Raw genomic sequence first — 13,105 nt, 5'->3', positions numbered from 1 at the left:
AGCATCTGCCTTCAGCTCTAGTCATGATGGATCAATTCCCACATCTGGCTCCCTGCTCAGCGGGGTGTCTGCTTCTCCCTCTGCCTCTCCCCCTGTTTGTGATCTCTCTTTCTCTGGTAAGTAAATAAAATCTTAAAAATATTTCAGAAGTGAAAGAAAAAGATTAGTCAGTAACAATTAAAAAGTTAATGTCAAAATGCCCTATGCATAGTTGATATGCAAAAGTCTGTTAAGCTGATAGTACATATCTCTAAGGAGGCTGGGCATATATCAGTGCTTACAGAATATTTATAGCACTAAATACTTGCTTTAGAAAAGAAGGAAGACCTCAAATTAATAATTTAAGTTTCTATCTTAAACTAGAGAAAGAAAACTAATCTAAACTAGTTTCAAATAAGAAACTAACAAAAATAAGAGCAGAAATCAATGAAATTGAAAGCAGGAAAACAGTAGAGAAAATTAAAACTAAAATCTAGTTCTTTAAAATGTCAATAAAATTGGGGTGCCTGGGTGGCGCAGTTGGTTAAGCATCTGATTCTTGGTTTCAGCTCTGTTCGTGATCTCAGGGGTTGTAAGGTTGAGCCCTGAGTTAGGCTCTGCTCTCAGTGTGTATAGTCTTGGGACTCTCTCCCATTCACCTCTGCACCTCCCCTGCGCTCACTCACACTCTGTGTCTCTCGAATAAATACTAAAATAAATAAATAAATCTTTTTGAAAATGTCAATAAAATTGTTAAACTTCTAGCCAGATTGACAAGGCAAAAAAAGAAAGTGGAAAATTATCATTACCAGGAATGATGGGGGCATATCACCACTGACCCCACATATACCAACATGATAATAAGAGACTGCCACCAACCAATCTATTCACATAAATAAGATGACTTAAGTGGATCAATTTCTTGACACATGTAAATTTCTAAAACTAATTCAATAATAAATTGATAGCCTGGATAATCTTATCTATTAAAGAAATTGAATTTAGACTTTAAAAACCTTCCGAGGTGCCTGGGCATCTATCTTCAGCTCAGGTCATGATCCCAGGGTCCTGGGATCGAGTCCCAAATTGGGCTTTTTGCCTGATGTATAATAATGTGTAATAATTATTATAATAATATAATGTATAATACATTATACCAGGTGATTTATCCTGGGAATGCAAGATTACTTCAGCATTTGATAATTAATCAATATAATGATAGTGGACCAAATTCATATTTGTTAAAATAAAACTAATGATCATATCCATAGATGTAGAGAAAGCACTTGACAAAATTTAACATCCATTTTATGTTCAAAGCTGTCAGCAAACTAGAAATAGAAAAGAATCTCTACAAAAATCCTACAGCCAGCTTCATATTACCTGGGTGGTACAGTCAGTTAAGCATCTGACTCTTGGTTTTCACTCAGGTCGTGATCTCAGGGTCGTAGGATCAAGCCCCATGTCAGACTCAGCATAGAGTCTGCTTGATTCTCTCTCCCTCTGATCCTCCTGCCCCCTGCGCTTTTGCTCTCTCTCTCTCTCTCTCAAATAAATAAATCTGTAGGGGGGAAAAAGATGGAAAACTGAGTGCTTTTCTTGTAAGAAGAGAACTAGGTGAGAACATCCACTCTCACCAGTCCTCTAGTCACTGTTATACTGTAAGTCCTAGCAAATGCATTAAGAATAGAAAAAGAGGGGCGCCTGGGTGGCTCGGTCTATTGAGCATCTGACTCTTGGTTTCCTCTGAGGTCGTGATCTCAGGGGTCATGGGATTGAGCCCCATTCTGGCTCAGCACAGAGTCTGCTTGAGATTTTCCTGTCCCTCTCCCCCTGCCCCTCCCCCTGGTTCCACCATGCTTTCTCTCTCTCTCAAATAAATAGAAATTTTTTTAAAAAGAATAGAAAAAGAAATAAAAGTCATTTACCTTGAGAAGGAAGAAATAAAACTATTTGCAGATAATATTATTATATGGATAATCTGAATGAATTCACCAAAAATCTCTTGTGATTAATGAGTTTAGCAACATTTCAGGATATAAGATCAATACACAAAATTTAATCATATTTCTATATACTAACAACAAACAACTGGAAACTGAAATTTTGAAAAGGCACGGTCTACAATAGCTCTAAAAAGAATAAAATACTCATATCAATCTAACAAAATCTGTACAGGATCTAAAAACAAACATCATGAAACAAAGATGGCCAAATAAAAATACATTTATTCCATAAAATGATATAAAAAGAAACCTTTGTAATCCACCACTATTAACATTTTGGTATATATCTTTCCTGATTTTTATGTATATATGGGGTTAAACCAAAATGGCAGTTTTGTTTGTTTGTTTGCTACTCCTTTTCTTGAAATGTACTGTGGGGGCACCTTGGTGACTACCTTCAGCTCAAGTCATGATCCCAGGGGTCCTGGAATTGATTCCTGCTTCCTGCTCCTTGCTCGGTGGAAAGCCTGCTGCTCCCCCTGCTTGTGCTCGCTCCTGCTCTTTTGCTCTCTCTCTCTCTCTCTCTCTGACAAATAAAATCTTTTTTTTTTAACTGTTGCACTGTCCTCATAGTTCTGTTGATTTCTATTCCAGTCAATACTTTATCTGCAACTTTACCCTTAGCTTTTCTAGGGAAACCTAACCTTAAAATACTCTTGCTTAAACTTCACCCACCATGAAATTCATGTTTAATTATTATGGAGCTATCATGACTTCAGGTTTCTTAGCAAGGATCTGTGGTAAATATTTGATAATACCAAATCATTGATTTCCTAAAGGTCTAGTAATAATTATAGTAACAATTATAGTAATAACAGCTACATTTCACTGAGAGCTCACTACTTTCCTGGCACTGTATTAAGCACTTTAAATCTTAATCTTTTTTGATGACAATTATTGTCAGCTTCATCTTAGAGTTGAGGATACTGGGCCTCAGAGAATTAAGTAGCTAAGATTTGTACCCAGGTCTAACTCCAGAGTTACTTTTTTTTTTTTTTTTTGAGGTTTTATTTATTTGAGAGAAAGAGAGCATAAACACAACAAGCTGAGGGCAGGGACAGAGGGAAAGGGAGACTCAGACTCCCCACTGAGCCCGATGCAAGGCTGATCTCAGGACCCCAAGATCAAGATCATGACCTGAGCCAAAACAGGCACTTAACCATTTGAGCCCACAAAGTTATATTCTTAACCACACTCTGCTGTACTACCTCTCTAAAGATATGTTATAGGCAAACAGTGAATCATGGAACACTACATCAAAAACTAATGATCTACTGTATGATGACTAACGTAACATAATTTAAAAAATAATAATAAAAAATAAATAAAAGATGTCTTTTAAATCCATGTCTTTAACTGTTTTCAGTGTAATTCAGTATTGATTTTTTGAAACGAATTAATACTGTTAATTTAATTCCTGATAGATAAATGTCAATTTGAGTCAGATAAGTCAGTCTTACCGCTTGTCTTTTTGAAAACTATAAAACTTGGGGCGCCTGGGTGGCTCAGTTGGTTGGGTGTCTGCCTTCGGCTTGGGTCATCGTCCTGGGTCCTGGGATCAAGCCCCATATCGGGCTCCCTGCTGAGCTCCCTGCTTCTCCCTCTTCTCCCCACTTGTGCTTTCTCTCACTATCACTATCACTATCTCTCTCTCTCAAATAAATAAAATTTTTTAGAAAACTATAAAACTTGAATTTCAGGGCTTAATGTTATATCCTGATAGAACCTATTGTCAGGGTCTATTTTATCCTGAAAACTGGACGAAGTATGTGAATTCATTTGCTAATAACTAGGATGTTATTCAGAGAGCAGCAGTCCAAATGATGAAATTTCTCATTGTGAGAGATTTGCCCCTGTAGATTTCTTTTGTCTTTGGCATTTCTTTTCCGGTCCCCAGTATTAGTATGGATGTGGTTGCTCTTCCTTCTGCTTTATTTTAAGCATGAGTCTCATTCCATTGCCTTAAAAACCAAAGGATCCCAAAGGAAGATCATTTTATTTGACTGTATGAGGTTAATAATTCTGAGTTTCTATAAAAAAAATCCTGTATTGAGGTACATTACACTTTTGAAGTTCTTCACATGGTTAATTTTTTAAGTTTTACAAAATACAGATAAACTATAGTTAGAATCATATGCTTCATTAAAGAAAGTTATTCTAATGGAACAAGAAAGTACTGTTGGTTACCAGCTTCTTTCCTTTACTGCATGTTTTTTTTGGGTCAGGTTTTTAAAATTCTTTTTTTTTTTTTTTAAGATTTTATTTATTTATTTGACAGACAGAGATCACAACTAGGCAGAGAGGCAGGCAGAGAGAGAGAGGAGGGAAGCAGGCTCCCTCCTGAGCAGAGAGCCCGATGCGGGCCTCGATCCCCGGACCCTGAGATCATGACCTGAGCCGAAGGCAGAGGCTTTAACCCACTGAGCCACCCAGGCGCCCCAGGTTTTTAAAATTCTTTAAATAAATGATTCAATGATATTATTTATTGCTGTTTCAGGAATTTTTTGTGGAACCATTTAATAGGAAAGCACGGCACGAGAACTTGAGGTATAATAATACACTTAAACAACTTAGCAGCCAACAGTTAATCACTCTGAGACGCTGGAAGGCAGTACAGCTCTACCTCACATCTGAAAGGGGACCTTGGGCCAAAAGGTAGGAGGATATTATTTATCAAATACCCTTTGTTCTTTAGAACGCCTGCCTAGAACTTTTTGAGCCAGTGACCTCTCTAATCCGATTTTTAAAACATTCAACTTATAAAAAATTGCGTTTAATTAATTTGGTTTTCTTTTTGTGAATTACAGGTCTGGAATGTTTAGAGCTTTGTATAATATGTTTTTCACATGGAGTTACTTCCCTTCCTTTTACCCTGTGATGTAGAATTTAGGTCTTGAATCTGTCTTCCTGATACTGCCTCTTTGAGCTAGTTAGTGATGTTATGTGTTTCACTGTTTTACAATTTACTTGATCCTAAGTCACATACGTTTTTCTGAATTACATATATATATATAAAAAAAATAAGGTAACATAAAATATATATATAATATACCCCTTTTATTGTGGTAAAATACACATAATACAAACTTTACCATTTTAGCCACTTAAAAATATCCAATTTAGTGACATTAAGTACATTCACAATGTGCAGTCATTACCACTGTCTAGCTTCAGAACATTTTCATTACTGCAACAAGAAACCCTGGACCTGTTAGGCAATCATTCTCTATTCCTTTACCCAGCTCCTGGCAACCACCAATCCATTTTCTTTCTCTATGAATTTGTGTATTCTTGATACTTTATATAAATAGAGTCATATAATATGTGGCCTTAATCCTTTCACTTAGCATTATGTTTTCATTGTATTGTAGTATGTATCAGCGCTTCTTTTTTAATGGCCATATAATCCATTGTGTGGCTATTCCACATTTTGTCTCTTCATTCACCAGATGATAGACATTTGGGTTTTCCATATGGCTATTATAAATAGTACTGCTGTGAACATTTGTGAACAAGTGTTTGTGTCAGTATTTTTTAAATTTCTTATTTTTAAGATTCTATTTATTTGAAAGAGAAGAGATCATGAGTGGGGTCCGGGGCAGAGGGAGAAGCAGGCTCCACCCTGAGCAGGGAGCCTGATGCAGGCCTAGGACTCCAGGATCATGACCTGAGCTAAAGGCATATGCTTAACCAACTGAGCCACCTAGGCACCCCTCAACATCTGTTTTTTAGTTCTTTTATTTTTTTATTTTTTTTTTTTAATTAAATTTTTTTTTTTTAATTTTATTATTTATTTGACAGACAGAGATCACAAGTAGGCGGAGAGGCAGGAAGAGAGAGAGGGAGGAGGAAGCAGGCTCCCCGCTGAGCAGAGAGCCCGATGCGGGGCTCGATCCCAGGACCCTGGGATCATGACCTGAGCCGAAGGCAGAGGCTTTAACCCACTGAGCCACCCAGGCGCCCCTTTTAGTTCTTTTAAAAAAGTATACACGTACAAATAAAATTGCTAGGTCATGAGATAATCCATTGTCTGACTTACTGAGGAATTGCCATTTGTCCACGGCAACTTCATCATTTAACATTCCCATCAGCATTGTTTGTGGGTTCTAGTTTCTCCACAACCTTACCAGTACCTGTAAAATTTTTCCAGTTTTTAAAATTATGACTTTCCTTGTGGATATAAAGTGGTATTGTATGATTTTGTATTTGTATTTCCTAATGACCAGTGACATTGAGTATCTTTTCATGTACTTGTTGGCCATTTGTATATCTTTTTGAAGAAATGTCTATTCAAGTTCTTTGCCCATTTTTAAATGAGATTGACATTTTATGTTTGAATTGTAAGAGTTCTTTTTCTCAATAATAGACCCTTACCAGATATGTGATTTGTAAATATTTAGGTTATCTTTTCACTTTCTTGATAATTGCCTTTGGTATACGAATTTTTTTAAATTTCAAAGTGCAATTTATCTCTTTTTTTTCCTTTTGTTGTTTGTTTTTGATATAATATCTAAGAAACCATTCCCAAATCCAGGTAACAAGATTTGCTCCTGTTTTTTCTTCTAAGAGTTTTAGCTCTTATATTTAGATCAATTATATTCTCGTTATTCATAGTAAAATTATTTTACTTTGAACACTGTATTAGAATAAATTCATTGTATAGCTAATTAAGAACTTCCATTGAACAGTTAAAGAGTGAAAGATACCAGGCTATAAGTGTGAAGATTTATGTTCAATTCTTATTTCTGATACCTGCAAACAACTTGGCATCTCAGGCAAGTAATTTAGCCTGTCTTAGGTTCTTCACTGCAGCTGTGCATATCCACACTGGTTTTCTTTCAGGGTTCTTTGGGTCAAACGAGATAATGAATGTGTTTTTATAAAATGGTGCTAAACAAATGCAAAATTCCTGATACTTTCTTACTCTATTTTAATCAACCAATCTTTGTAACTTCAAGCTAAGTAATTATACTTGTTTACTTATGAATATTCATAGGAAACAAAGCCCAATTCACTGGAAACTAGCTAATGTAGAAAATTACTCCCGCATGAGACTTAAATTGGTGCCAAATTATAACTTCAAAACTCATGAAGACGCTAGTGCATTGAGAGATAATCTAGGTGAGTTCTGATGCTTGTTTAATATTTGTTATCTTAATGAGGGTATTAGTGGGTTGGTTATTGTTTTTGTTAATTGTTTCAGAATTGCTTACTCAGGAATGAAGGGTGCCATTTTGTTTTTAAAATGTTAAGATACTATTTACAAAGCTTTGTTGTACAGAAATTAGTTGATACTTAACGGGTTGTAAAGGTTAAATTCTGTTACCTTTGGCCTAAATCTAAGATGAATTACTTTATGAATTAATTGTAATTTTTCAAAGAAAAACATAATTATAATCCTAAAATGATACTGTAGTTTATGTGCAATGTACTATCTCTTGCATCCATTATGGTATATTGAAACAGTGTTTCTTTTCCCTTAGTTTGCTTACCATGACTGAGGCTAATGTTAGATATATTTAGAATTCTTAACAATGCTTTCCATCTTTGTTTTATAACCTCTTCTTTTTTTTTTTTTTAAAGATTTTATTTATTTATTTGATAGAGATCACAAGTAGACAGAGAAGCAGGCAGAGAGAGAGGAGGAAGCAGGCTCCCCAGTGAGCAGAGAGCCTGACACGTGGCTCGATCCCAGGACCCTGGGATCATGACCTGAGCCAAAGGCAGAGGCTTTACCCCACTGAGCCACCCAGGTGCCCCTAACCTGTTCTTTTTAAACCTTTAGTATCTTAGATGGGCCAATGCCTTCCTAGAGAAAAGTACAAAAACACATAGCTTAGCAGTATTTCGAAACAGATTTCAAAGAGTCTCTACAACTCTTTAGGAAACCCCGCCTTTCTAACCATCTGAGTTCATATCTCCCTTTTTGAAGACAGGTCTGTGAAACACCCAAAATATTGACTGTCAAGTCATTGGCAGTCATATGTGTACTAACTTGCTTTATCATAGCCACCTTGTGTTCAGTGACTAAGTTTTAGATGAAATTCAAGTACTAGTTTTTAAGTCTTTTTAAAGTTGCCTTAATATATTGGCCAATACAGTTGATGCCATAAATTAATCAAGAGTGCTATCTGTGATGCCTGGCATTTACAGTTTTACATCCTAAAATAAATCAGATGCAGTAACTCATTTCCTTTAATGCAAAATAATGGCCCTACCCATGAAAGAAACTCTAAGAGTATCTTATACATGAAGTTGCTTGCATACAGCTTGTTCTCCCTGTACGTATCTTGAAACAATTATACTTTCTCTACTCCTTGAAATTTTACTATACTTATCACTCAGCAAATATCTTTGGTGAATGACTTGAATCTAGTAATTCTTAAAGAATAGTGTCCCCTATTGTTTTCTTCTTTTTTGTGAAGAAATCCCTCCCAGGAAATTTCCTGTTCCTCTTCCTCTCCTCACCCCTTTATACTGGTACACAGATACAATTTTGTGTCCCTTCTTCTTGGTTTTAAATAAATCTAGGAAAACTCGTGTTCTTTCTTTTTTTCATTTCTCAGTTTTTCTCCTTACCTAATTTTCAAATACACCCCAAGTATAATAGTGACAAAAAGATAGTACAGAAGAAACAAAAATTCATAGTGTTATCAATCTCTAAAGCTCTTTAAAGTTTCCAAATTATCCTTCAGAAGTAATTGTAAAATGTTCTACCTATTCCTTATTTTTGTCTTTAAGTATTTTCATCAGCTTCCAGAATTCATAGTATTTTAAAAATATTTTCTTGTTTTGTTTAACATTTGCAAGCATCCCATTGCAAATGTGCAGAATAGTTTTTACATTGTGGGCTAAACTACAAAATTAACTATTATCTGTAACATTTTTGATGAGAAATTCAATGTGAATTAAACAGGTGATTTGTAAGGTATCTTTTGGAGCACAACCACTTACAAATTATGGAATTTAAGTAGTTAGTGGGACACCTGGGTGGGTAGCTTAGTGGGTTAAGCTTATGCCTTCGGCTCAGATCATGATCTCAGGGTCTTGGGATCGAGCCCCGCATCGGGCTCTCTGCTCAGCAGGGAGCCTGCTTCCCCCTTTCTCTCTTTCTGCCTGCCTCTCTGCCTACTTGTGATCTCTCTCTCTCTGTGTCAAATAAATAAATAAAATATTTTTAAAAAATACTTGGTTTTAGAGAAAAAAAGGTTTTGTTTGTTTTTTTGTTGTTTGTTTTGGTTTGGTTTGGGTTTTAGAGAATTTTTTTTGCCCTTACTTCTTCATTAGAAATACTCTTTCCTGAGTATTTGCAACAACTTATTTTTAGTCCTTACACTGTTTCTATTATCTCTGAATTTAGGTAGTAATCCTCCTGTATAAGTATATATTTTTTTCTAGCGCTGGTGCTTAACCTCCTACTTTTTTAATTTGTTTCTTTGGTTTTTTTTTGTTTTTTGTTTTTTGTTTTACCAATTTTTAGTCTTCTTTTCTTGGTCACCTTTTAAATGATTGTGTTCCCCGATCCATACCATTTTGCCTTTTACTTACGCTTTCTGTGAAGTGGTGATTTCATGACCTTACCAGTATATATGAAATGATGCTTTCTTGCCTGTATTTCTAATTCTTACCTGCCTTTTGAACTTTAGACCAAGGTTTCCAAATGCGTGTCTGCCTGTTGGGATACTTCTTCCACAGAGACCTCCATATAAAAGTTCTGAAACTGAATTCATTATCTTGCTCATTTGCCTACTCCTCACCCTAGACTCTGCTTTTCTTGTATCTTGGTTGTAGTTTTATTTTCTCCATCTATTACTTACTCAGAATCGTTAATATTAACCATGAATCTATCCTTATCCCTCCTAATTCCCTACACATAATAGGTATAATGTCCTGTTAATTCTCCCTTACACATCTTTTGAATGTTTTTTCTTATTCTCATTCCCTTTGCTGTTGCCATGGCTTAGCTTAGTGCTAACTTTTCCTAAAATTAACAGTAGTTTCCCAGCTGGCCTCTTTGCCTGACGTGTTTTCCATCCTCATTTTATTCACCAATCTTCCTTTAAAAAAAAAATTATTTGAGAGGCAGAGAGCACAAGCAGGGGGGAGGGGCAGAGGAAGAGGGAGAAGTAGGCTCCCCAGTGAACAGGGAGGTTGCCCTGAGGCTCCAACCCAGGACCCTGGGCCAAAGGCGGAGGCTTTAACCCACTGAGCCATCCAGGTACCCCTTATTCACCAATCTTATCAAATTTTGAACTTATACTCTTAATGGAGTAATGTCATTCATCTTCATAAAGTCTGTTTTCTATTTGTGTCAGATTATCTAGATTCCTTATTTTCAGTTTTCATTGCATATTCTCATGTGCTTTGTTTAATTAAGTGTTTAACAATAAATTTTGCCATATGAAATAAATTAGGCTACATGAAGAAACATGTTCAGTAAAAATAGTAAATTGTTCAGGAAAAGTGTGAGCCGGTACTTCCTAGGTATAGACAAAGGTGTGATCAAAGCAGGTTTACATAGAAGAATGCAATTTTACATTATGTTGACTCGTTTTTTATGTCTGAGCAATGATACCATTTGAAAAACTAAGGGAGGATTTATCATCTTTATAATGTTTTGTTACTTGGGGTTTTTTTTTTGTTTTGTTTTGCTTTCTTTTTCATTAGGGAGGGGTGGAGGGGCAGAGGAACAGAGAGAATCTTAACAAGGCTTCACTAGTATGAATTATTTTTATTTCCCACAACTGAAATATCTTTATTCATAGTTACATATGTAAATTTTTCCCAGTCCTACCTATAAATTTTGCAGTTATTTTTATTACTATTCTTATGTCACTCAGGTAATTGAGAAGTGGATGTATAATAATGATAGCTGCCGTTTATCTTATACTTACTGTGATGTGATGCATCTCCATTTCACAGTTAAGAAAACAGATTCAGAGGAGTCACCTGGTTAATAAGTGGTAGAACAGAATCTGAATTTAAGTTTACCACTTCACAGCCTTCATTCTTCCCATTATACTAGCCCCGCCTTCTTATAAAATGTATAGTTTATAAAATGTATTGCATTTATTGCATATATTTGTATCCAGAATTACTTATTAAATTTCATGTACACCAGAAGAAAAAAAAAACAACTTTAGCTCTTGGGTTATGTATTCTCTTCCAATTAAAGATAATTTATCATCTTCTTTCTTAATATTTCCTTAGTACAAATACAAAGTAAGAATAGTTCTATTAAGTTAATACAGTGAGAATAATTCTTTCTATGACTTATTGGCATACTTTAGAACTAAAGAGATTACTTGGCCCATTTTGAAATATAAATAATACCATCATTAAAATAGATAACATATTTTTAAAACATTTATTCCTTTTATTATACATGTAATAGTGTTTAAGATCGCAAATGACCTAGATTACTCTGAATCATGTATAAAAATTTTTCTGTGGTAAATTGAGGTTTTTTTTTTTTCTAAGATTTATTTAAGAGAGGGGTGCCTAGGTGGCTCAGTCATTTGGCAGCTGTCTTCGGCTAGGGTCGTGATCCCAGGGTCCTCGGATCGAGCCCTGCGTCGGGCTCCCTGCTTGACAGGAAGCCTGCTTCTCCCTCTCCCACTCCTCTTGCTTGTGTTCCCTCTCTCGCTATGTCTCTATCAAAAAAATAAATAAAATCTTCAAAAAAAAAGATTTATTTGAGAGAGAGCTCATGAGTGCAGGGGCGGGGGCAGAGGTGTGAGGAGCAGAGGGAGAGAGAGAGAATCCCAAGTATACTCACCTCTGGGCACAGAGCCCCACACAGTGCTCAATCCCACACCCCCACCTGAGCCTAAACCAAGAGCCGACGCATAACCAACTGAGTCACCAGGGACCTTGTAAATTGCTTTTTTGTCTTAGAAAATGTTAAGTCCTTCTTAGTTTTTTTCCAGTTTTATTAAGATATAATTGACATACAGTACAGTGTAAGGTGTAAAGCATAATGACTTGAGATATGCACATGTTGCAAAATGATCAGAGCAGTGTACAGTTAACATCCATCACATCATATAGTTACAAAATTTTCTTCCCTAATGATGAGACCTTTTAGGATCTCTCATAGCAACTTTCAGCTATGCCATATAGCATTGTTAACTGGTCCTCATGCCCATTATATGCCCAGTACTTTATTATCTTACAACTGGAAGTTTATACCTTTTGACTCCTTCACCCAATTCCCCTGCCATTCTCCTTTACTTAAAATACACATTATTGTTATTATGTAATTAATAGGAATTATAGAAGGACTGTAATAAGATTTTTTTTTACTGTGTTTAATGGATATTTTGTATTTATTTAAACAGGTGTCCAACACTCACAGCCTTCCAGTGATTCATTGCTTTTGGAAGTAGTGAAACAAGTAAAAGTTAGCAATATGGAGGAGGATAAATTAGACCTTCCAGAAGATGACTTAACAGCCAGAGTAAATATGTATGTATAAGTATTTGAAAGAATTAAAAAGTATTTTGTTCTGAAAAATGGAGCTATAAAATTGTGGAAGATATTTGCTTATAATCCTAAGTACATTGACCCTGAATAATAAAAGTTTGAACTGCATGGGTCCATATATATACAATTTTTTTCACTAAATACAGTATAGTACTATAAATGTATTTTCTGAGTAATTTACTTAAAAACATTTTCTTGGGCACCTGGGTGGCTCAGTTGGTTAAGCGACTGCCTTCAGCTCAGGTCATGATCCTGGAGTCCCAGGATCGAGTCCCACATTGGGCTCCCTGCTCAGCGGGGAGTCTGCTTCTCCCACTGACCTCTCTCCTCTCATGGTCTCTCTCTCTCTCATTCTCTCTCTCTCTCTCTCAAATAAATAAATAAAATCTTTAAAAAATAAAAATAAATAAAAATAAAAACATTTTCTTTTCTCTAGCTTACTTTATTATAAGAATACAATATGTATTATTGACTATATATATTATTGGTAAGGCTTCTGGTCAACAGTAGGCAATCAATAGTTAAATTTTTAGGGACTCAGATTTATTCATGGATTTTTGACTACAAAGGGTTCAGTGCCACTAACCCCTGCATTATTCAAGGGTCAACTGTATTTCCAGAATCGATCTGTTACT

General features: G+C 35.6%; 1 protein-coding gene across 1 annotated transcript in view; it reads left to right on the top strand.

The window, feature by feature from the left end:
* Positions 1-13,105, top strand: part of NBEAL1 (neurobeachin like 1) — a 195,557-nt gene that overhangs the window by 113,222 nt on the left and 69,230 nt on the right. Inside the window, exons 33-35 of the mRNA XM_080798670.1 lie at positions 4,483-4,640; positions 6,982-7,106; positions 12,326-12,452. Of these exons, the coding sequence (XP_080654796.1) occupies positions 4,483-4,640; positions 6,982-7,106; positions 12,326-12,452 (410 nt within the window). The remainder of the gene's footprint in view (positions 1-4,482; positions 4,641-6,981; positions 7,107-12,325; positions 12,453-13,105) is intronic.

This window comes from Martes martes (genome assembly GCF_963455335.1).
Source record: "Martes martes genome assembly, chromosome: 3".
Classification (NCBI taxonomy): domain Eukaryota; kingdom Metazoa; phylum Chordata; class Mammalia; order Carnivora; family Mustelidae; genus Martes; species Martes martes.
This window is presented reverse-complemented; position numbering and strand designations above follow the sequence as displayed.